This window comes from Grammomys surdaster, unplaced genomic scaffold, assembly GCF_004785775.1.
Source record: "Grammomys surdaster isolate TR1022 unplaced genomic scaffold, NIH_TR_1.0 239, whole genome shotgun sequence".
NCBI lineage: Eukaryota > Metazoa > Chordata > Mammalia > Rodentia > Muridae > Grammomys > Grammomys surdaster.
Window position 1 is genome coordinate 1345528 of NW_021604684.1, and position 25203 is coordinate 1370730.

Sequence of the window (25203 nt, forward strand, 5' to 3'; positions counted from 1 at the left end):
GAGAGAGAGAGAGAGAGAGAGAGAGAGAGAGAGAGAGAGAGAGAGAGGAAAAGACACAGAAAGAGAGATATAGAGACAGAAAGAGACAGAGACAGACAGAGACACAGAAACCTACACAGACAGAGACAGACAGAGAACAACTTAAGGAAATCACTTCTATCCTTAATATGTTGGTCCTAGAAATTTAAGTTGGGTCATCAGGCTTGGCCATAAGCACGTTTGGTCACTTTGCTGTCCACTTTGTAGGCCACAGGGCTTGCTTATTTATTTTTTAATTAAAGATTTAATTGCTTTTATTTTATATATGAGTGTTTTTTTCTGAATGTCTGTAAGTATACTATGTGCATTCTTGGTGCCGACAGTGGCCAGAAAAGGGCCTGAAATTGGAGTTGCAAGTGTCCACATGATGCTGGGAACTGAGCCAAACCCAAGTCCTCTGGAAGAGTACCAAGTGGTCTTAACCAATGAGCCGTCTCTCCAGCTCTGCTTGTGTCGAGAACTGTTTTAGAACAATATTGCACTTAATTACACATGAGCCCCTGGTTTTGGTCTTTCTGGTTTTGTTCTTTTGGAAGAAAAATCGTGACATGTATGAGCAGTCACGAGAACTGAAGCATGGCTTTTCAGTTTTAGGAAAAACTAAGCACAAATACAACTCAACTTTATAAGTGTAATTTCAGCATACTGTACTTGCCAGACTCACACTCATCATTTGAAAGCAAATACTGAAAGTATTAGAGTCGGTGGGAGGGAAATAAGGTTTCATTTCAGGCCCAACATCTTGAGAGGATGAGGAGAAACTACTGTTTTCCACACAAAGAGCATCCCAGGGAACTCAGGCACAGGAAAGCGCTCTCCTTCACAGGAGGCAAAGGGATTGCTATACAAGAAGGCTCAATGCTGAGTGAGATCTTTCTTACCTGGGTTTCTTTTTCTCTTCCTGGAATGTAAAGACAACAGAAGACCTTCATTTTCTGTTCCTAGTCCTCATCATTTTAAAGATGAACAGGGTGCATTTTTTTTTCCTTGAAAAGTTGACATTTTTCCACCTTTGATTAAAAAGCCAGAAGAATGTGTCCCTGAGCCATGCTCTCTGAAGATCTTTGGATATTTTAGGTTATGAAGGCTGAAAAACAATTCTCAGTGAGGGGGTCTTGGGACTAGTGTTTATCTAGTTAATTTTGTTGCAAGAGTTGACTCCAAGAGTTAGGGTCTTAGTCCTTGAAAGACATTTGTTTTTCGAATTTGTGATGCCTGGGGAAGGAGAGGATGAAGATTAAGCTAAGAAATATGCTACTAAACCAAAAGTCATAAGACATTCACCCCAACAGTGGCCTTACTGCTGTATCACACACACTTTAAAACATTTCATGAAGTCTACAGCCAAAACTTTCAGTAGCTGGCTGACCAGCTCTAAAGTTAAAGAATGTGGGAGAGCTGAGAATTACAGTCTCGTTAGACCACCAGAACCCTGGCGGGCTCTGAGAGGGACAGCAAGAAGCTGCTGTGCTCCAACTAAACCTTAGTTAGTTAGTTAGTTAGTAATAATTATTGACTTTATATCACAGTAACAGCTTTCCCTCCCTCCTCTCCTTCCAATCCCATTCTTTCCCCTCCCCCACCCACCCCCCTTTCTTCAAAAGGCACCAAACAGAAGGTCAGAGCTATGGTTCTGAATGCTAATGAGAGTTTACCCCACCAGGAACAGCTGGCACTGAAAGGTGACAAAAACTGTATTATAAATGTTTTATATAAGAAGGTGTTAGATGAGTGTAAAGCTTGCTTAGTTGATTGGATTATTGCTGAGACATAATCAATGGTCTCATTAACCCTGTCCTTAGTAACAAGTAGAGAGTTGTCTTTAGTCAGAGCCCCAGCAGGGCGCTGAGTGGCTAAAATAATCTTGTGCTTTCTTAGGTAGGAGTCAAAGCAACTGTTTAAAATGCAGCTTCTGTCTTTGTCTCGGGGTTTCCATATTATCTTTGTCCTAAGAAGCTTGCCGGCTTTAGTTTAGGTTCAAATATATATATATATACTGATTAATGATTTTGTGGGTATTTTATATTAATTATATTAAGCTCATGCTTCAAAAATTCTTATGGCTTCCAGTTTCTTGGAGTGGAAAGAAATCCAGAGTGCCTGGATATCCAGACATGTATTTTACATACTTACAACTGCAGACTTTAGAACAAAAGGCTAAGCAATTCACAATGTGGGTAGAAAATGTCTACAATCATATTTCTAAACCTAAAGAGATGCCCTCTAAGGCCAGCCTCACATTAGAGCATAAAGGTCAACACTTAAATTCTGGAAATCCAACTTCATCAATCAAGGCCACCAGAACCCTTCGTACATCGAAACCAAGTCTCCCAAGCTGGGCCCACATCCTATGCCTATTCTCAGCCCAACTTGCTTTTCTCCTTTTCCCTCCTCCAACTCCAGCCCTCGTCCCACCCCTTTGAGAAAGGATTCATTCTGCTCCCACCCTATCCCCTACGAGTGATTCCTCTCCTGTGGCTGCTGCTCAGTCTCACAGCTCTGGCTGCATGCTGAAGTAGAATGCGCTCTAAAGAACGTGTCTGATACAAGGATTCTCCCCACCCAAAAGTAAAGACTCAGCAGCTTCTTTTTACCTAGGATCCCCAAACTGTGAGGTAATCATTTCTTTTGCTCTAACTCCATATCCCGAGGATGGACTCCCTCCACCGCAGCATTTATTACTCACAAAATGCTTATGAAATATCAGCTAAAACAATAACAAACACTATCTTCTTGAACCATTCTGGAAATTTCTGTCTTTCTTATCCTTAGACTATCATAGTTGCAGGAGCTATGTAAAATTAGGTTAGAATGGAAAAGTTTTAATAATACACCATTCATCCTACTTTCATAGATACCTGCCTGTGAATCCATAGGTGCTATCTAGTTATGCTTTGTACACTACAGAGGCAGCGTTTATGGTGGATACTTTGTTTAACATACCTTTTTACAGATAATTAAAGCAAATTAATTATCATAATTAATAATAATCGGCAAAGCAGAAGTCTGTCATGACTTCCTCAATGTAGCAGCCTACTGGCAAATGAGCCCAGTCTTCAACATTACTACACTGACATTTGAAAAGTCAGTAAAGGATTTTAAGAACCATATAGAGGGAAGGTCCTGGGCAGATTTTGGTCACAACATACAACCTTTTAAGAGAAATGTTTAAGAAAACTATTGTGTAGCACGTTTGCTGTGGTTACTAATATCATTTTATATTATTATTTTTAAAACAATTTTATTTTATGTGTATGGGTGCTTTCTTTGTGTATATGTTCATATATTATGTGAAGGACTCTAGTAGGCCTGAGCATGGCAAACTTGGCTCTGGCAGGGCTAGGCCTTGCTAAAAACTGTTAGATTGCATTCCTAAAGCTAGCCACCAAGGTCCATTCCCTTATTTGGCCACTTCTTCCTGAGGCTGACTACCAAGGTCTAGCTATCAAAGTATTGAACTCCAACAATCAAAAGCCCCCTTTGTCTCACCTAATAAATGGGCCCCATTAAAATTAAACATCTCCCTGGAGCATCCTGCATCCCAGGTCTCTAGAATGTCCTAGAGATGTAACCACCCACCATTTCTCTTCACTCTCCCAGTCCTCTCTTGAGCTGGTCACCCTACATTTGATTCCCCTTCCACATTTCACATCCCCTCTCCCACCTATCTCCCTCCCTCCATTCACCTCCCATGACTATTTTATTTCCCCTTCTGAGTGAGATTCACGCATCCTCCTTTGGGACTTCCTTGTTATTTAGCTTTTTGGGCGGTCTGTGGGTTGTACCATGGGTACCTTGTACTTTATGGTTAATACCCACTTATAAATGAGTACATGCCATCCATGTCCTTTTGGGTCTGGTTTACATCACTTGGGATGATATCCTCTAGTTCCATCTATTTGCGTGCAAATTTCACGATGTTTATGAGGGTGACTCTAGCATAGACTCCTAGCAGTAGGGGCTATGAAGCCTGAAATGACCATCTCCTGTAGCAGAATTCCAAGTGGACGGATAAGGGCAGCAACCCAGCCACAAAAACTTAGGCCCATAATTTGTCCTTCCTACAAGATGGAGCAGAGACTGAGGGGATGGCCACCCAATAACTGACCCAACTTGAGACCCATCCCATGGGCAAGCACTAATCCCTGACACTAGTAATGATACTCTCTTGTGCTTGTAGAGAGGAGCCTCGCATAAATGTTCCACCCAATACTGACCAAAACAGATGCAGAGACCCACAGCCAAACATTAGTGGGAGCTTGGGCAGTCTTGTGAAAGAGTTGGAGGGAGGATTGAGGAACCCAGAGAAGAAAGGGACTCCACAAGAAGACCAACAGAGTCAACTAACCTGGACTCTTGAAGACTCCCAGAGAGTAAGCAACTAACCAAAGAGAATACAAGGGCTGGATCTACACACCCCCTACCCTGCATATATGTAGCAATTGTACAGCCAAGTCTTCATGCAGTTCTTCCTGTGGATCCTATTCTCCTATCTATTTGTCTTGTCTGGCCTCAGTGGAAGAGGATGTGCCTTTTTCTGCAGTGACTTGATATGCTAGGATGGGTTGGTACCCAAAGGAGACTTCCCACTTCATGAAGGTGAAGGGGAGAGGGTGAAGTGTCTGTGAGGGGGCACTGGGAAAAGAGGTGGGGCTGTGATCTGGATGTAAAGTGAAGAAATTAATGGGGAAATTATTTAAATTAAAATGCTAAATGAATAAATAAATAAATAAAATTAAACACCTCATCCTAACACAGGGTTTCCCCTTTTGCCTTTATAAACTGTTATTTTCCTATGGGCCATGTCTGTCTCCTCTCTATCCAGAGGCAACTCACCTGGACTCTTGGAGGCTCCCAGAAACTGAATCACCAACAAAGAACATACAATGGCTGGACTGATGCCCCCTCCCCTGCATATACATAACCTCTGGGGCAAATTCCCCTTACCCCTCCTCCTTCTCCCTCATCTTCTGTCTCCTGTGTTTGTCTCTTATTCCCTGCACTTTGTCCATCTGGGACAAGTAAATGCCCTTTGTCCTGAGAACTTGGTCTAGGGATATCTTCTGGTGATACCTGTCCTTTCACTATGTGCTTGCTTGCTGCCCAAGGAGGCTACAAAGGGGCATCAGATCTCTTGAACTGGAATTACAGACAGTTGTAAGCCTCCATGTGGGTGCTAGAAATTAAAATTGGGTTCCCTAGAAGAGCACCTAGTGTTCTTAAGCACTGAGCCATCTCTGCAGCCCCACAATGTATGACATCTTTAACAGTTGCTAAAGGCAAATTTTAAATATTCTCATTAGAACGAAAGATACTTATATGAGTCAATGCATAGTTAATTAGCTTCATTTAGCCATTTCACAATGTGTACGTATTTCAAAATATGTTGCATATAATCATTTCACAAAAGTTTTGTCAACTTAAAAATAAAACATGTAGTGCTAACTTCAGAACACCCTGATGGAGCACTCAGTTAGCATTTATGAAGCCCAAGTTCAATCCTCAGCATCAAAAAATAACTGTTTAAAAGAAGAACACATATGTTTAATTTGAAGCTTTATCTTTATTTCCTACTTAATGATATTCTAAGAGTAGAAGCTTCACTTTACAATATAAATTGAATATCTTTTCATTTATCATACGACTCAGCAACAAAGAAAGACGGATCATCTGGTTCATTGTGGACGCCATTTCCTTACCAGGATCCAGATCCACTTGCACGGTGGGGACCGTTTCACCCTGGGCATGAAGGATTTCTTAAAACAGACAAATAGGAGATCCACTAAGTAGAGAACCCATTTTCTCATCTGTAACTGACTCACGGAGGCACTGGCTCCCTACATACTTCCAATTGCTTCCTCAATAATTAATACCCTCATAATATCTTTGTTATTTTCTCAGTTTTAAAAGAACTCTACAGGAGAGAACCTTTGTAGATTTTAAGGAATTTACTCCTTTAAAAAAAATTATTGTCTCTAAAAGGAGTTCAAATTTAAAGAACCCAGTAAGGCTTTTCTTTCTTCCTTCCTTTCTTTCATCCTTCCTTCCTTCTTTTCTTTCTTTTTTTCTTAAAATATGACTTTTTTTTTTAGAATAAATGAGTCATGCAGCCCATTAATCAGGAGAGCCGAAAAACTTTCCATGTCCAATATACTAAATGTTCCGAAAGTCCTGAAAGCTTGGTTTGTTAAATTGACATCTTCCGTGGATGTGTTTTGAATGAGTAGTTATACAGTTTCAGGAGCTTACTCCTGTTTTCCATGGAAAGGAAGCTTAGGCTATCTGAGAGCAACTCTGCATAGCTGGGCACCATGTCAAGAGAGTGGGAACAATACTTTTCATTAGAAGGATTCACCAGTGATTGCTTGTGTGCCATGTTCGGAGATCACTGATTACTAGAGGAAACTTCTGTAAGCCCTAACAGGATCAAGCTAAATAAACAAACTCCTTTCTTTTACCATGGGTTTTCTACACTGGCTGAGGTGCCTGAAGGCATCATGGGGTTTCAACTTTCAAACTTTGTCACATCTACTTTGTCACATCTGGCTCAAGGTGACCTGCACAGAGGAAGAAGGATGCTCCCATCCTGGTTGCCTTCTGTCTTGCCCCAGCACTGCATTAAACCTGTATTACCAGAGCCTGCTTAAGGAGCTTCGGACCAAACCCTTGAGGCTTTGATATTTGAATCTGTGAACTCCCAAGAGGACACTGACAATCAGACTCACTATGGACGAATTTGATCACATCAGGCTGCTTTCCCGAGTTACTTGCTCAGATACCAACCCATCACCTCTGTCTCAGATTCTCACTTAGTGTCCTGACTGCTGCATTTATTTGCATAGAGGATTGCTTGTGAAGATCCTGCCAAATAAAACCCAGTTTATAAAGAAGTAGAAGCCAGTTTCCTTATGATCATCACATAGAGAGTGGATATTATGCAGGATGTTTACATTGCATTGAAGGTGAATATTTTTCTTTGAATATGATGAAAATTACTAACAAATTATTGTATTGCAAGCAAAGATCTATTAATTTAGCTAGGCCAAAAATTACTTGAAAAATAAAATAATATTTACCCTATTAGAAACTGATGGGATTTCAAATAAATGATTTTATTAAGATATATAAAATAAACCTTTGGGAGCATTTAGTAGAATGGTTTTAGTATATTCATGAAGTTATTCCAATGTCACTTTCTAAATCTGAGACATTGTCAGTGAAGTCTATACCCCATACCCACCACTCACCTCTTTTCCTTCATCTAGCTTCTGGTAAATTGTCTCTATGGGTTTATCCTTTCAGTATCTTTTATGTAAATGCAATTGTAAACTATGTGGTTGTACTGGCAGGTTTTGTGTGTCAACTTGACACAAGCTGGAGTTGTCACAGAGAAAGGAGCCTCCCTTGAGGAAATGCCTCCATGAGATCCAGTTGTGAACCATTTTCTCAATTAGTGATCAAGAGCTGAGGGCCCAGCCCATTGTGGGTGGGCTGGTAGTCCTGGGTTCTATAAGAAAGCAAGCTGAGCAAGCCAATAAGCAGCACCCCTCCATGGCCTCTGCATCAGCTCCTGCCTCGAGGATCCTGCCCTGTGTGAGTTTCAGTCCTGACTTTCTTTAGTGATGAACAGTAATGTGGAAGTGTAAGCAGAATAAACCCTTTCTTCCCTAAATTGCTTCTTGGTCTTGGTAATGATTTGTTCAGGAATACAAACCTTGACTAAGACAACTGGTTCTGGGACTGGGGTACTCTTGTGGCACATAACCATGTTTTGGGGAGGACTGTGGAAGGACTTTGAGCTAAAAGAGCCATTGGGATGTTAAGAGTTCTGTGGATGTTCTGTAGGAGCTTGGAAGATAATATTGACAACAGTGCAAATGATGGAGGCCTGGCTTGTGAAATTTCTAAGGAAAGATTAAAGACTCTTATCAAGGTTGTTGTTGTTTTGATTGTGAAGATTCTGTGGAGCTGAAGAATCAGCTGTGATTAACAAGATACCAGAACTACTAAAGTGAAACCTTTGCATTACTGAGGCGATTGATGCTGGTTAGCTGGAGCTAAGAAATTAGCAGTGATTAAGAAGAGACCCACATAATTAAGGTAAAATCTTCTGGGAAGTGTTTCCTGAGAGCACAGAGAAGTTGTGTTTCAGAGGCAACTATGGTTGTACCTCGTGTTGGCAGCCAGACTTGGTAATGTATAAGAGTCACCCAGGTGGTACTGGTTTTGAAACATGAAGGGACAGCAGCTGATGCTTGGCACTGTGAGCGACCAGTAGAGGCCATTGGTAAAGATTCAGCCTCAGTGGCAGCTGAAGGCCCAGGACTGAAGGGGTCATGCGTGGAAGTTGAGGCTTAACGCCATGACAAGAGCCTATGAGAGGCTATTTCTGAAAGTGCAGTCCAGTTGCAGCAGTAGACAGCATTTGTTTTGGAGATGCCATTATGGTGACTTCCTTTGGTGACGAACAGCAATGTGGAAGTATAAGCTGATTAAACCCTTTCCTCCCCAACTTGCTTCTTGGTCATGACGTTTGTGCAGGAATACAAACCCTGACTAAGACAGTGGCCTTTTACTCCTGGTTTCTTTCCCTTAACATTTTCAAGCTTCCTGGGTGATCATGGCATGTGTTCATACTGCCATTCCTTTTTCTGGCTAAAAACGATTCCATTGTAGTTATATCCATGTGTATATACAACAGGTGACCATTTGGTTTGTTTCCAATTTGGAATTATTAATAATAATTATGCCATGAGCATTTGTATATGTATTTCTTTATGCCTATGTTTTCATTTCTCTTAGGTACAGACTAAAGGTAGATGCAGGGTCATGTACTCTATTTTCATCTTTTGAGGGAGTACTAAACTGGTTTTCAAAGTGGATGATCACTTTACATTTAACCCAGAAATAAAGCAGACTCCCTTTGCCACAGCTTCACCATCCATGGCTGCCCATGTACCTGTTTCAGTTAGCCTTGGGGATGTGAATCCATGTGTCACTGTGGCTAGGACCACTCCTGTGTTTGTGTTCTTCCTGCTCATTTACGTCATCTTTGAAGAAATATATATGCAAATCATTACCCCATTTAATAATCTTGCTTTTGTTTTAGTTGTTAATTTACAAAGTTGTAAATATGTAGAAAGATAGTGTGTGTGTGTGTGTGTCTGTGTGTGTGTGTCTGTGTGTGTGTGTGTGTGTGTGTGTATGTGTTGGGGGGAGAAGATGGGGAAGGAGAAGGAGGAAGAGGAGGAGGAGAAAGAGGAGGAGGAGAATTCCTTCCTTATATACGATTTGCAAAGATTTTCCCCATGTCTAGGTGATGTGCTCTCATTTTTGTGGTATCTTTTGAAACAAAAGCTTTTTTTTTAACCCATTTCTTGTTTTGTTTTTTTTTATGAGTAAGTTTGATATCAGATCTAAGCAATGATGTTGTCGTCTAAGAATTTCATATCCCTACTTCCTATATGGGCTGAAGTCCCATTTAGTGGTATTTTACATACAATGTCCAGAGTTGTTTAAACATTTTTTTCTTCACTGGGGTATCTGAGCACATTTGTCAGAATTGAGACTTTAAAACTATGTTCATACTAAATCTCAAGCTTAATCTACTGGAGCTTTTTCAAAGTGGGAAGCATAGACCCTCCAACTTTGTTATCTGTGACTAAAAATTGTTTTGATTATCCCACGATCTTGGCATTTGTTTATTTTAGAATTAGCTTGTTAATTCTGAAGAAAAAAAAAGACAGCTAAAACTTGATAGGAATTGAGTTGTGGTAGGATTATAAACAATTAAAGTTTAATGGTTACAATAGTGCCCAGTGAGATGTAATAATTATTGTTAGGTATTATTTTCTTATCTTGTCATTCAGGCTGTCTCAAACATTTCTTTCCTACTGATGCATATTTTATCTATTTTTACTGTAATTGCCTTTTTGAAGTGTAAATAGAATATTTTTCTTTATAGTCACAGTTTGTTTCCTTTAGGAAACATTCAATTTACATAAACATTGTGTTAGATGGCATCAAATCACCAGGTATTACACTTAGTGAAGTATAAGAATTGATGTTAACTAATGACATGGGCCAGGAAACAGTGTGGGTTAGTCAGTATCCTCCGGAGGACCAGAACATAGTGGAATGAATAGCTAAACTTATTGGAATGGCATATGGGCTTTGGTACAGCTAGTCTAAAACTGGCTATTCATCATCCAGTAGCTTTAGTCCATGAGGCTGGATGTCTCATGAGGTGGGCTTTAGTGCCAGTGAAGAACTGGCTTTGCAAGCAAAAGCAGGCAGGCAGAGAGCAAGCTTCCTTCTTCCATGTCCTTATTTAGGCTGCCAGCAGAAGGTGTGGTCCATATTAAAGGTAGATATTCCCACCTCAAAAAATCTGGCTTAATGACAGATCTTTATACTTCAAATGATTTAATTTAAGTTAAATTTAATTTAATTAATTTTTTAATTAAAAAAGATCTTTCACAGGTGTACCCAGCTGCTAGGTTGTAGTTAATTCCAGATGTAGTCACATTGACAACCAAAAACAGCCATTACAGAGTGACTATGAATGAATTGAGTAGATTTTGAAGAAGCCATGTTAACTGGCAAATTCTTAATCTATTCAAACTAACGAAATAGAAAAATACCAGAGAATTTTTGGATAAAACTGCAGCAATAAGGTCCAACATCCCTGGTTGCCTTTAATTTCAGATAAGGCCTGTTTTACAGCTCTGAGTGGAAAGACTTCCCCAATGGGGGTATATTACAACTCTCTTCTGAGGGGGCAGATTTTTCCAGTGCCAGTGTCATAGTTCTGAAAGGAACGATATCCTGGTTGTTGAGAACCAAGAAAGACCACAAAATCAAACTGTACAACAAACCTCACACAAGAGATTTATTGGGAGCAACACAAGATGGTGACTGAATTTAATATATAGAAATAATAATGACATGTCAATATAACTAAATTCTTGTTAAGGCTCTCTGTTGAAATTTCTAGCTTTACTACCAGTGCAAGCCAAGCTGCAGGACTCAATGAATTATTAGTTGATTATATTATAACCCTTGATCTCAGAAAAAATAAAATACACCCATTTCCTGTTTTCAAATAGACAAATTCACTCCTGTTAGAATAAATCTGTGTGGTTCATTTAAGTTGACAGATGCATATTTTCAGTCTGAACTTTTGGCATAAGCTCTCATTCATTAATCCTAAATAGTTTTAAAGCTAAAATGAAATTGAGTTGTGATAAACCTTTGCAGCAGTAAAACAATGGCATAGAATTCACTAAATAAAATATGTCTTTTAGAAGAGACTCCTCCCTCAAAAAATTTTTTTGATCCATAGACTAAATGCCAATTTTTTGGGCTATCCATAATTTTACTCTGACATTCTGGACACAAGTGTGGCTTTGGAAATGAATAGTTCAAGGTTAGTTATTTATAAACCCTCTCCAGCTATCATTCAGGCCACAAAGCATAGTCTGTGAAAGTCTCTCAAGTCAATATATATCTGCTGGAGCCCCACATAGCCAATCAAATACAGGTTTGTGAGCAAAGAGTAAACAGTCATCAATCTGGGCAGCCTTATTTTGAAATGATCTACACTGACTGGAAATAAAACCATGAAGGCTTTATTGGCTTACTGTTTTAAAATGTGCAACACATCTTAAGAGCATTCAATTTTTCCTTATTAACTTAATAAGTTCACATCAAAAGGTCACAGCTTGTCAGAGATTGTTATGTGGGGGAACTGGACAGCCATTTTCCCCATACACTACCTTCGAGTCTAGTCTCCATAGCTCCCCAGTAAAAATACAAGGAGTACCACACAAACAAAGAGTTGCCAATGAGTATGTGTTAGATGATTCGTCCTCAGAGCTATGCAAATATGAGCAGAGAGTATGTGTGAGAGAAGAACAAATAAATGTTCCTCAGGAGGAGTCTTTTTCTCAAAGGCCCAGTTCATTTTAGGACAACCTGGTAGGCTTTGTGTGAGCACAAATTGTATCTTCAAAATGTGTAGTCCTTCAGGGCTTTGTCTTTTCCAAGGATCTCAAAACAGTTCTTTTAAGATATAACACTCCTGAATGTAAGGGTAAGGAGCTGTCTTGAGTGCCATGCCAAATACAATTGGATTCGTGTTAGTTCTAAAATTTACAGTGGTAGTCATTATAATTAGGAAGAAGTGTAATAACACTTGCAGTGTATTTGACATAATTCTAACACCTCTCTGGAAGTTTTAACAATACATAGGGAGCTTATGAATTTCAAGAATGCTGCTCTGCCGAGCATTGATGCAGTAGATACTGCAGATAAAATTACCCATGGCTGGAGGTCAGTATTTCTATTTTAGTCAAGCTTCAAAAATGGCATATATAGCTTGATCATGCTAGCCCTTTTTGTCCTGGGAATACTTTTATTCCTGTCCATCATGTTAAAGCTTTTCTTTAACAACATCAACATGTTGGCAGCCAAAGTACATGGCTTGAACCTAAAAATGGACCCCCAGACAGAGTTATTAAATTAACAGGCTGGGAAGCCAAGGATAAGATTCTGCACAGAGCCTTACCAACCTAAGACATAAGTGCGTTGGTTTTGATAATGCATATTCCATGATGGGTAAGGAAGGCATTCTTGTCAGAATGACCTAAGACAGGCTCAGTCTTGTTAATGAAATAAAAAAGGAGGAGAGGTGGAGAGCCTTGTGGCTGCTTGGCAAGAATCTGACATGGGCCAAGGACAAGGAAATGGTCTGCTTGGCAGGATTATGACATTGGCCAAGGACAAGGAAGTAGGCTTCAGGCAGGAATCTGTCATTAGGCTAGAAAAAAAAGTAATTTCAGGCAGGAATCTAAATCTTAGGGTAGAATAAAGAAGTAATTTCAGGAAAGAGTCTAAATATTAGGCTAAAACAAAGAAGTTGTAACCTTATTGTAATAAGTCAGGAGTGAGACTCATGGTCCAAGCCCTTACAAGGTGGCAAAACCCTCCTCGACAAGGACAGTATCTCTACCTTCTCCCTGTCCAGCATGGATTCCATTTCTTTTAATTTTTTTCTCTCAAAACTTAAACTCTATGATTATTTTTTCCTCAACTAAATACAATTTTTTTCCTTTATAGACAAAATGTTTCCCCATTTTTTTGTTTATTTTTGAGATTGTAATCCAATTTCCCTGCTCTCCTTCAAATCTATGGTCCGTTCATCAAATTTTATTGCATTCATATATGTACTTGTGTGTGTGTGTGTGTGTGTGTGTGTGTATTCCTAAGTATAACCTGTTGAGTCTATATAATGTTTCTTAAATGTATGGTTTCAAGGCTGACTATTTGGCACTGGCAATTGGTGTACTCTTCTCTAGAGAGGACCTCTCTTGCTCCCAACTTTACTCAGTTGCCCATAGTTCTTTGTATAGAACTGAAACCTCCTGGGCTTTTCCTAGTCTAATTTGGCATTCTTGTCAGTGTAATCTTTGTTCAGTTCACATTTGGGCAGTCATATGTATGAGACTTTGCATGTGACTTCTGATATTTCCATGAGACATAATCTCACATCAAACTTCCTGTTCCTTTGGCTCTTACAATTTTTCTGTGCCCTCTTCTATAATGTTCCCCAAGATTTTAAGTATAGGAGTGTGCTTTAGATTTATCAATTGGGACTGGGTTCCACAACCCTGTGTTTTGAATGGCTTAGGTTTCTGTGGTAGTCTTTCTGTTGGAAAAATGAGTTTCCTTGACAAGGAGTGAAGACTATACTTATCTGCCAATCTGTTTCTAATAAAGTAAATGAAGGGAATACTTGGGATTTTGTTCAGTTAGAAACCAGTAGTCTCTCCTGAAGGTCTACATCCCCACTGGTGTGTGTTCACATCTGAACAATGATGTCCATGTGATCATGTACATTTATTGCTCCCCTCAGACTCTGCAGAAGCTGTGGGTATGGCATAGTTTAGATCTTTCCCCTCCTCTTCCTTCCCCGTTGCTGTCCCATGAAGGATTCTGGGCACAATGCCCCATCGTCTGTATCTCTCTGTCCTCCTGGCTCTGTGGCATAGCTGTGACACTGTGATAAAGACCAAGAATCAGACATGGTCCCAGAAGCATCACCATCTTTTGACTTTTTCTCCCTTTTAGATCTGTAGAACCAAAAAATGACAAGATAACCAATCTTAGAACAGAAATGAACAATGCTTTTTAAACATGTCAGCTATATTTATTTTTCCAGACAAATTTCTATCCCATTTCTTAGAAAAGGAAACCTTACCAAGGCTTTCTTTCCCTTTCTGCTGCTGTGTTTTCCATGACAGGGAAAGAACATCTACATCAACCATTTTAGGACTCAGAGAATAATGTTGTAATAAAAAGAGAAGTGAACCAAACACATTTTAGTTAGGCAGGTATAAACATGTATAAATAAATACCAGCAAGAAAGAACAGATTATTAATGCTTTCAAGAGAAACTTAAATTAAACCACCTAATTCCTATTTTAGTAGGTCAAGCAGCACACTAGAAACACTAAATTTTTTTTTCCACAGGCCAGGCTGTGTGCTAATTTTCTGTGGTATCTGTGTCAAATGTCACAGTGTGTCCATCACTCTTCATTTATAGAGCAGACGCAATGTGGGCCACAGTAAAACTATTCCCTGGTAGTTGATACTGCTCACTCTGGATTAGATCTTCACTTGCAGGCAGCCTTGTTGCCCCAGACAGGTTGTATGCAATGAACAGAGGGTCAATTGGCTGTTAGTCAGGGACATGTACTTGGCAAGAGGTTAATGGCTTCATACCTTAAGTGGATCTCATGTGGTTGTTCCCTGGTTCTCACCTAGTCTGGATTCTTGCTGTGCTGTAAGATTGCATGCTAGTTAATCGTTAATCTTTCTCTAAGTCCTCCTGAACACCCTAGTTCATAAAGGCTACTACTTTGAATTATAAACACCATGATCATTCCACTCATTTATCAACCATGTTCTGCTCTGGACATTTATGCTGTATTTTTTTTCTTTTGTGATTTTATTTTAAATTCATTTTGTTCTAGAAACAGGATCTTTTATATCCCAGGCTGGACTCAAACTCACTACATAGCCTAAGATGGTCTTGAACGTCTGATTCTTCTGACTTGAGCTCCCAGTGCTGGGATTGCAAGTCTGCACCACCAAAACCTATTTTTTTGCAGGGCTTGAGGTGGGACCCAGGCTTTCATTCATCTTAGACAAGCACTTGGCCAAGGGAGCTGTATCCCTGGCTCTCTTTGCACTCACACCCACCTTCTAAATACATGCGGGCTTTGCTAGAAACTAGATTGTGATGTATATCTTTTTGGGGTTTCACCTTTGTGTCCAGCACCCATACTCTGATTGACTTCACTGGATTTGTTTGAGATTTTGTCTCTCTTATGATTACCAGCAATAAAGTACAATAAAAAAGGAACCTGGAAGTAAAATTGAGATCATGCTGACACACTTTTGAGTAACGTCAACCTTTGTGTTTTTCCAAAGAACCATAACATTCTCCAGAATTACCTTCTATTTAGGGAGCCAGTAGCTCGTTTTTTTGTTTGTTTGTTTGTTTGTTTTGTTTTGTTCTGTTTTCCCTCTGTGGCTTACACCAAGGAAAGATTTTGGCAGTAGTGATCTTTGTCTTAGAATATCCCAGAGAAAATGAACAGTCTGATAGTAAACTGCTACTCACAGAGAAGATAGGGAGGTGGGAAGACAGGCCTTCAGTAGAGAGCATCATTCTATTTGAGCACCACTGAGGCTCAAAGTCTAAGAGCAGCAGCAGAGTCAACTATAAAACTCTGGTAAAATATTTAGAGCCAGCCAGTATAGGACTAGATAAATCTAGGCAATCACTTACAGCAGACATGTCCAAGAAGAATCCTGCAGCTATGGTTATCTGAGTCCTTTCATTGAGGAAGACTAGCCACTGAGAGCTGCATGTGCTTCCTAAGAAATGATCATACTTTGTCTAGATAGTTTAAAAAAGAAAAAAAACTTTTGCAATCAGCAATACTCTACTCTGAGACAAAGGTAAAATATTAGGGAGGAAAATTTTAAGGGCAATGATATGATTTATTTTATCTCAAAAGTTTTTTGATTAAAAAAACACATGTTGACAATCAATTTAGTCCTATTTAGCAAAAGAAATATAGTTTAGATTTGAGCAACTGGTTCTGTTTAAAAGAGATAAATCTCCAAAGCAATTTAATCATAATTATTAATTGATAAGTAATTAATTATTTGATAAGTAGCTCATTATCTTCATGAATTCTTTTACCAAAGGACATGTCTTTTATCTTGAACCACTACCCAAAATGACACAGTAAAAGCATTTTGGATTAAGTTTATTTACACATAAATTATGTGTATTCTCTTCTCAGTTGTTCAGCAGTGGTTTGGATGGAGCCCAGTATCTCACACACGCACGTATGTGTTATGCTACTGAGATACATTCCTATTCCTTTCCTTGCTTTATAACATGATCAGGTGATGTTATTCAGAAGGAAACTCTGCCTCAGCCTCCCAAACAACTGTAATTATAGACCTGTACCACCAGACCATTTTTATATTTAAAGAAAATTATTAGTGTATTTTACTCATATAATAGGCTGTTATTGAAATGTACTTTTAATCATTGTAGAATAGGCTGTCTCAAATAACAAAAGTTTCTCCTGCATGTTTATAGGTAGGAAAATCTTCTTTTTCACATAATAAACCAATGCTTTCCATGTTAGCAAAGTCTTCATGGGCCTTGTTCTTTGTTTGTAGGATAGACAGATGAATCAGAACGTTGTAGCAAATCTCCAATCATTGTGTGAACTTCACCAGCAATAGAGGATGGTGTAATTCAGATGAGTGTGCTGTCCACCTTGCAATGACTGCTGCAGATGCGTTTGCACTGGCTTTGGGTTGGTCCATAGTCACAGTTATCATAGCCACAGAGGAGGGGCTGGTATACTGGGAGAAAGGATGTGAAGGTGCTTGTGCAGATAGGATGATTCTTCCTGAAATAACTAAAACTACACCTTGCAATAACTCCTCTTCTCTCTCAAGGCCTGCAATTTGCTACTGTGAAGCTCAGCACAGACTCTTCGGAAAAGGGCCTGCTAGTTTCAGGAGGGAAGATGTGTAATAGTTGCTGCTGCAGAATGTCATATCAGTGTTTTCAAAGGACCTCATACCAATTGATGAATTCTTAAGATTAAGAAGGAATATTTTGTGTGGACATAATAGTCGTCTTCTCCTTCATTATTGGATATAAAACTTTCCAGCTTCTTCATTCTGCATGCAATTCAAGCCAGTCTCTACCTTTGCTGCTTTACTTCACAGTGGAGTTTCTGTATTGTAACCCCCTTTCTTCCCCACCAGCACACCTCTCATCCTCCCAAGTCTTGCTTTGGAAACAAATGCCCTTGACTTTTTAACTTCGTTTACTGTGGTGCCAGTGTCTAGGTTACAGATGCTTGATATTATGTGACACATTATAAAATAACAAAATGACAGGCAGACCCTCATGCATAAAGCTGCTTTGGCCAACTTATTTCAGCATTTTGGCACAGTAGAAGCTTTTGATGCTGATGCCATTAATTAAATGTATGTTATATTCTGAAAGCAGGCAGAGGGAGTCAACTTTAACTATATCACACTTGTTTTTCTACACAGGCCCGCCAAGACCATCACTATGACTGATGGAGACTATGATTATCTGATTAAACTCCTGGCCCTTGGAGACTCAGGAGTAGGGAAGACAACATTTCTTTACAGATACACGGATAATAAATTTAATCCCAAATTCATCACTACAGTAGGAATAGATTTTCGGGAAAAACGTGTGGTAAGTTTTTCAGTATACTATTAATCTTACTACCTAGTCTCTTATACAAAATAAGAATTGGAAAGCTGTGTTTATTACATTTTAAAATGTCTGGCTTTTTAATCATATGAAACTCATAACCTCAGAGTATTATTTCTTACTTTTTCAACTACCAATAACCTTTTGATAGAAAAAATATTGAGTGACAATATCTCTTGTCTTCAAAAGCACATGGGGAACAATAATGATGGATTTTTTTGTGGATGATGTGTTTTCTAATATTTCTTAAAGGATCTTTCAAATTTCGATTTATTAAAGTACTAGAAGCATTACTTCATTGGTCTGAGGTAATTCCTTAGATGTTGAAGGGCTTACTTCCATACTCCTAACAAAGAGGTTAAAAGTATGATTGGCAAATAGCTGGAGCATGAAATTTGTACAGTCTTACTGCATTTTTATTTCTGTGTAGCCTCAGCCATCAATCACTGGCTTGTTATGAACAGAATGTGAGACCCTTCCACGCTATTTTCCATGATAAGGGAGCCTAAGTGAGAATCACAACACCACTTCCTCCTCCTATGCTAGACACTAATGACAGCAAGAAGGATATTGTGACATGTGAGGCATGTAGCATAGGCACATAAGTGTAGCCAGATTTCCTGCCACCCATGGTATTCTTGACTGCCAAGATGACTGTGCCTTCCAGTTGATGTCACAAATCCCACAGGAAATGCTTGGTGGAAAGCCACTGCATGAAAAGTTGAATCCTTTCCTTATCTGAGAGCCAGTAGGCTAGGGGCATCTCTCCTTCCAGCACTCCCATGATTCCTCTGACTTCTCTTAGAAACACCTACAAATCTAGGTAGAAATCTTTTTTTTATATATTTATTTTTTAAAAAAGGTATTCGTAAAAAAATTTCCACTAAGCCATGAATATGATCTGCAAAGACCCTCAAAAGAAGAGGGTAAAAGACAGAGGTTGAAGTCTGTCATCTCAATCCATTGAGAAATTCTGTGTACATTTTCAACCTAAGTCATTCTGAGGGTCAATTCTATGTTTAAAAAAAAATACACAGGTACTTGTAAAGCAAATTTTGTGTAAAATGTTTTTCCCATATGGAATTTTGTTTAAGTCTCTTAGAACTGGAGAATAGAACAATTATGGTCTCGATTTGCCAATAAAATAAAGAATGTTCAAAGTTGCAACGAAAAGTTGGTGTTTGAACCTCATGCAGGAGTCCTAATCTGATGCCTGCTGCCTCCATGAGGAAATGACAGAAGGTGTCTAATTTAAGTCTGCAGTATGCCCAAACTGTGTTGAAAATCAAACTGTACTTGACATTTAAAAGTGAGATATATGTGATACTTCAGGGGAAAATAAAGCAAATATTTATTCTGCACTATGAACTTTGATTATCGTAATCAACAAAAACATGTTGAGTGAACCCAGAGAAGTAGAATGTTGACAGAATCCAAGGCAATATTAAATCGGAAGCATTGTGTTTTCCAGGTTTATGACACACAGGGAGCAGATGGAGCTTCAGGAAAAGCGTTTAAGGTACATCTGCAGCTTTGGGACACTGCTGGACAAGAGCGGTAACAGGAAATTACTTTATTTCTAGCTACCTATGCCTTAGAAAACATAGAAAAATGAACCTCAAAATGAAATGATATGCAACTTCTCTGCCAATTTCAAAATAGATACCTATTCCCAGGGTGATAGTTCATTCCTATAACAATAGGAGTTTGAGGCAGGAGGATCGCTTGAAGTTTGAGGCCAGTCTTGGTTATTGAATGAGAGAAACCCTTTCTAAAAAACCTAAACAAATGAACAGAACGAAACAACTAATGGACATTTGTATCAAGATTTAAAAGTCCGTGGTTTCTAGTTCATTATCTACACTAGAAGTGTATAGTTAGTGCAGATCACAGCATGAGATTTACATAAATCTTCATACTTCCTAGTGGAAGAAAATGTCTCTGGATTTACTCTAGCAAAGATGGGGAATTAGCACTATTTCAAGAGCTGATCACAGACAGCATTGAAGAAAAAGTGTTTGTGCCCTTCCTGTCTTTCTATTCTTCTACTCAGAATCTTTGCCACTTGTTGGGTAACTGCCTTTTCTTGCTAAAACTTGGCTCACACCATTGCCTAATATCTAGAGTATCTTTTTGGACTCTGTATATGTCTGTGTATGATATGTGTATGTTCACATGTACTATGTATGGTGTATGTATATATGTGGGCATGTTTACATGTTCATGAGTGTTACTATGAGCATGCACATGCCATAACATGCCTGGGATGCAAGAGTATAGGTCTTCACCTTCTACATTGTTTGAGACAAGGTCTCCTGCCTGCTATTCACTGATGCACATGACAAGCCAGCTGGACCATGGGCTTCCTGGAGTCCTCCTGTCCCTACGTCCTAAGTCATTAAAGGAGTACCAAGATTAAAGATGCCCACTACTATGTCTGGCTTTGTGTGGGCTCTGAGGATCCAAAATGGAGTCTGCTTGTGTGTCAAGCACATTACCATACACTGAGCCATCTCCCCAGTCTTAGACACTTTAACAACTTCCCTGCCTTCCCTCATCTCCTTCCACCAGCCTTGGCTCAAATTCTACCTTCCCAGTGAAGTCAGTAAGCAACTTCTACTTTCTTTTGAAAACTAATGATACTTTATCAACTCTCTTGTGGCCATCTCATCCCAACAAAGCTGTGAGCTGCATCAGGGCAGAATTCTTCCTAGTCTTTCAGCATCATCTCCTCTGTCCTATGCAAAATAATAAACAATATCCAGTAGCATTTGTTGCTTGGAGCTTGCAGTGATATTCCATTATTCAATGAAAACATGTTTCTTTGGGACCCGAAGTTTTCAAGTGTTAAAGATCCTAATTCAATAAAACCCTCGACTATCAGATTAAGTAAAAGTGACAGCAGAATGACAGCAAAGATATGTAGGTGACATCTTGCCCCTGCTTCAGCATCATATGTCTTTGAATGCTGATGCTTGTAAACACCCATATTTTTGAAATGCATCCAAAATGTTCTCACTTTCAGCAAGTGTAAACGCCAGGAGAGGTGCTGGCCCTCTCTGTTAGCTTTTTTGACTGTGAATTCCATTTACACACACCCTTCAACACTGCTGGTTATTCTGAAGTCATCCCTCATAAGAGTCTCCTTTCATGTGTCAGCTTTGTTGTCATGAAGATGCATGTTTTATAGACCAATTTAATTCATTTTTGAGGAGGCAATATGAAAAAAAAACATGCTTCCCATATGTCCTCTCACATGAGATGTCAGCCTTGCATGATAGCCGACTGTGCTCATCTGTCCCTTTAATACAGCTGCATTGTGGGGCAAGCAGGGAATGGGAGGAGCTGTCTTAATAACTCCTGGCTTATTCATCCCTTGAGAATTTTGTATGCTGTGGATATAAGGTGTAGCTAAGCAACTATGTAAACACTACCACAGACCTCAGCCCTATGCTTTGGGGTATCTGACGGTATAATCTGGGTAAGGGTGATGGTCATTGATAAGAATCAATCCTGGGAAGCAGGAAACTGTGTGACCATAAAGGTCCAGCCCTTATGCCTCTCAAGGGAGAAAGGATAAGAAGATGTCTGACTTGGGGATCTATTGTGATCTGTGGTCTTAACTTTTCCCACCTTGCTGAGTCATTGACTAAATGAGATGGGAGAGGAGGCCGTGTGACTGGATATCAGTTGCACAAATTTTCCAGGGAGTAATGGAAGGAAGGGTAACCAAGGATACATGGTCCAGGATGAGATCCTGTACTACAGCAACAGTGTCCTGTCTGTGCTGCTGTTGGTGAAGAACCTTTTGTTTCAGTCAGAAGCATACTTTTTAATTGCTTTGGTATGTGATCTGGGCAATGAGGAAAATAACACAGTTTACACACACACACACACACACACACACACACACATACATCAAAGGAAAATACACACAAGCTTGTCCTACACACACACACACACACACACACACACACACACACACACATCAAGGATCAGTGTTCTCACCCACAGAGTATGATAAATAAGAAACAATTCTGTGAGCTCAGCTTTTCTGCAGAGAGTAGTATTACAGAGTCCTTGTGATCGCTAAAACTCCCAGGCAATGGCAGAGACAGACCTACATGGATAAAAACAAGTACTATTTTACACTTACAAAATACACCTTCTGGTATCATGGTAATGCTACATAATAGAAATGAGTGCTTTATCTCTCTCCTCATATTTCAAAGATTCTCTTTTGACGTTGTTTAAATTCTATAAGAACATTGAATCTTGGTATACCATACTCTGTCTTTTCCTTATTTTCTTTAATAACAAAATGTACTTTATAGATGAATATCAAGTTCTGGACATTGAAACTAGACTGTGTTCTAAATTGGAAACACTGCTCCTTTTCCTTGGAGCTTACAGATTAGTGTAGACAAGAGTCAATCTCAGCATGGCCCCAGGACAACAGCAGGAAGATGGAAGAAGGCTGTAAGTGAGCCCTCCGGGAAGAGGTGGTTCTCGTAAGGCTCCAGGAGGGAGCAGAGATTCCTCTACTACTTTACACTCATACACAATGCATGAGAGAGTGTAGTCCAAGCTAAAGGACAGGCAGAGGATGAGGAAACACTAGTGTGAGGCAACCCACAGAACAACCAGCATGGGAGAGAGCCCAGGGGAGACAGTGAACTTTCACAGAACTAAGGGATTAGCATGCCTGTGGGAAGGCAAGAGAAGAGGACTAAGGGAAGATGAGAGAACAGTTTGTTGTTGTTGTTGTTGTTGTGTTGTTGTTGTTGTTTTGTTCTTTGGCTTAGTGAGGTGTTTTGGGGTTATCCTAAGAGCCATACATAGTCATCAAAAATGTTGTTAGTGAAAAAAAAATCACAAAATAAGCAGAAAGAAATGAGGGATGCCCAAAACTGGTCATGGGAAGGAGGAAAGAGACTAGGACCTTCCAGCAGGTAGAGGATGCCCTTATCTGAAAGGAAGTCAGGAAGGAGAACAGTTTAGTTCGTGATATATGATGCTAGAAATGCCTGAATTTTGTCTGTGGGAAATCTCTGATGCACATGTCCAAAGGGCAGCAAAAAGCTAAGTCTACATGTCTTGGGCTGTTCAACATACAGGCTACAGCTAAGCCAAGGAAATAAATGACTTTCTCCAGTGTGGGTGCATCCAATGAGATGGCTCCAGAACAGAACTCTGAGAACACCAACCTGAAATATTTATAAAGCAGAAACAAGAGACCAAAAATTCAGAAACCATTTAGGAGAGCCAATCCATACTTGTCTATTTCAGAGCTATGTGCATTTCTCAAATTCCACTGTTAACTTCAAACCTTCATTGGTCCCTGTGTGCATTTTCCAGTCTTGCCCTGTGCTGATATCATTGTGGCCCTCAGGCCATCTTTATCTTCACTACAGAAGTCAGGGGAGGGTCAGGGAAAGGGTCCATGAGAATGTATCTTACCATTTGTACAAGAATTTACTTTCAGTCTTCTGCCATAGATGAATATTCTTGCTTCCTCTCTCCATCTCCTGAGTTTTTCCTTTGTTCTTATTTTAGCTCATCCCTCCCCTGCCCAAATCCTCTTCCTATTCCGCAAGGGATTCACACACCCACCTAAGGGAGTCCTTTAAAGAGAGTTTACCATCTTTTTCAGTTCTAGCTGCTGCTGAGCTGTGTAGTGCTTCTTAGGTTCTTAGGTTCTCTGGGGATGTCACTCTCAGCCTAATTATGTGTCTGCTTTTCTTCTGTGCACAGACAAGAAAATCTGTAAAGCCTAAGTTAAAATCCACTTCAAATAGGCTAGGATTTTAATTGTGGACCAAGGGATGCCGTAAGGCAAAACAAAAACAGTTCCAAGAGGTTGCTATGGCCAGTTGGTGATTAAATGTAACTCTGTATTAGTGCCATTGCACCATAAAGCCAGAAAAAAGGTCTTTAAAAAACATCTGCAAGCAAATCTTCCCTCCCTGCACTACAGCCACTTCTGGCCTAGTCTCATATGTTCACCAAGTATGATAAGGGCTCAGCATAGACATGGCGTGTGTGTGTGTGTGTGTGTGTGTGTGTGTGTGTGTGTGTGTGTGTGTGTGTACATTTGCCATTGATTGTTGGTTTGTGGACTGAGAAACAGTCACTGTGCTTTGTCGACAGGTTCCGGAGTCTCACCACCGCCTTCTTCAGAGATGCCATGGGCTTCTTACTAATGTTTGACCTCACCAGTCAACAGAGCTTCTTGAATGTCAGAAACTGGATGAGTAAGTGGGTTGGGTAATACACATGGCAGCTTCTTGAGAACTCAGCAACTCTGTTGGCTTGTTTGCTTTGTGGGACACAGCCACAAGTGAACTCTGAAAGACACAAGTATAGTATAGCCTGTATCATCTCCAGAGGGGTGACTTGTGTCAATTAACAGAATGTATTAGAATACTGTTTTTCTTTGACATTCTTCTTAGAGGAAGCTTATGTGACTATCTCACTATTAAGGTCTTTATGTTCTAGTTAAGCAGGCATTAATTTCACTTGTCTAGTTAGTCTTATGGATGTTTTACAAAGTGAAGGATAACATATATGGTATTAGACTTGATTAGGTAAGACACAGAGAACATCCAAAATCTTTCTTGGGAGGGGATGCTATTCCCTAGACATATTCAAGGATGGATGAAAGGGTTAACTAGACTAAGAACTACTCCGGAGAATACTCAGCCAGGTTGAGAAGGCATGGTGCAAGAATCATACAGCTCATGCCCACACTAGGTTTTACTTGAACAAAATGTTGCTAAAGGAGGATGAATAGGATGGATTATCAATAAAACGCTTGCCATATAAGCATGAGGACTTGTGCTCATGTTTAAAAAACAAACAAAAAAAAACCAATGCCAATAGTCGTAGGATGCACCTGTACTTCCAGCACTAGTGAGGTGGAGACAGGAGGTTTCCTGGGGCTTCCTAGACAGCCATTAAATCCAGGAGATCAACAGATAGACATCCAACACCTGAAGAATAGCATGATTGTGAATTCTGGTCCAGAAAGGCAAGCAAGTATGTATGCATAAACATCTATCTAAGTATCTGTGTGCAAACATGTACACTCACAAAAACATATAAACTCTCTAGCCTCCACTCCAGTTCCTTTCCCACGACCCCTTAAAGTCTATGATTCATATTTAGCTTGGAATAAAAGCCAAAGTCCCTCCGCTACATCATGAACACTGAAGCCTGGCTATCTTCTCTGTTCATACTTCCTGAGCTCCAATCACTATCCTCCAGCCACACAGATTCACGGGGTGGCAAAACCCACTCCTGCCTGAAACTGT

At 39.7% G+C, this 25203-nt stretch overlaps 1 protein-coding gene across 2 annotated transcripts in view; it reads left to right on the forward strand.

Annotated features, from left to right (window-relative positions):
• Rab27b (RAB27B, member RAS oncogene family) overlaps positions 1 to 25203 on the forward strand; it is a 63029-nt gene that overhangs the window by 27878 nt on the left and 9948 nt on the right. Inside the window, exons 2-4 of one of the 2 annotated variants that reach the window (XM_028774211.1) lie at positions 17701 to 17872; positions 19362 to 19447; positions 24041 to 24144. In XM_028774211.1, the coding sequence (XP_028630044.1) occupies positions 17720 to 17872; positions 19362 to 19447; positions 24041 to 24144 (343 nt within the window). In that variant the 5' untranslated portion in view covers positions 17701 to 17719. Of the gene's footprint in view, positions 1 to 17700; positions 17873 to 19361; positions 19448 to 24040; positions 24145 to 25203 lie in introns of those variants that run through there. The other variant, XM_028774212.1, reaches the window with a different exon arrangement.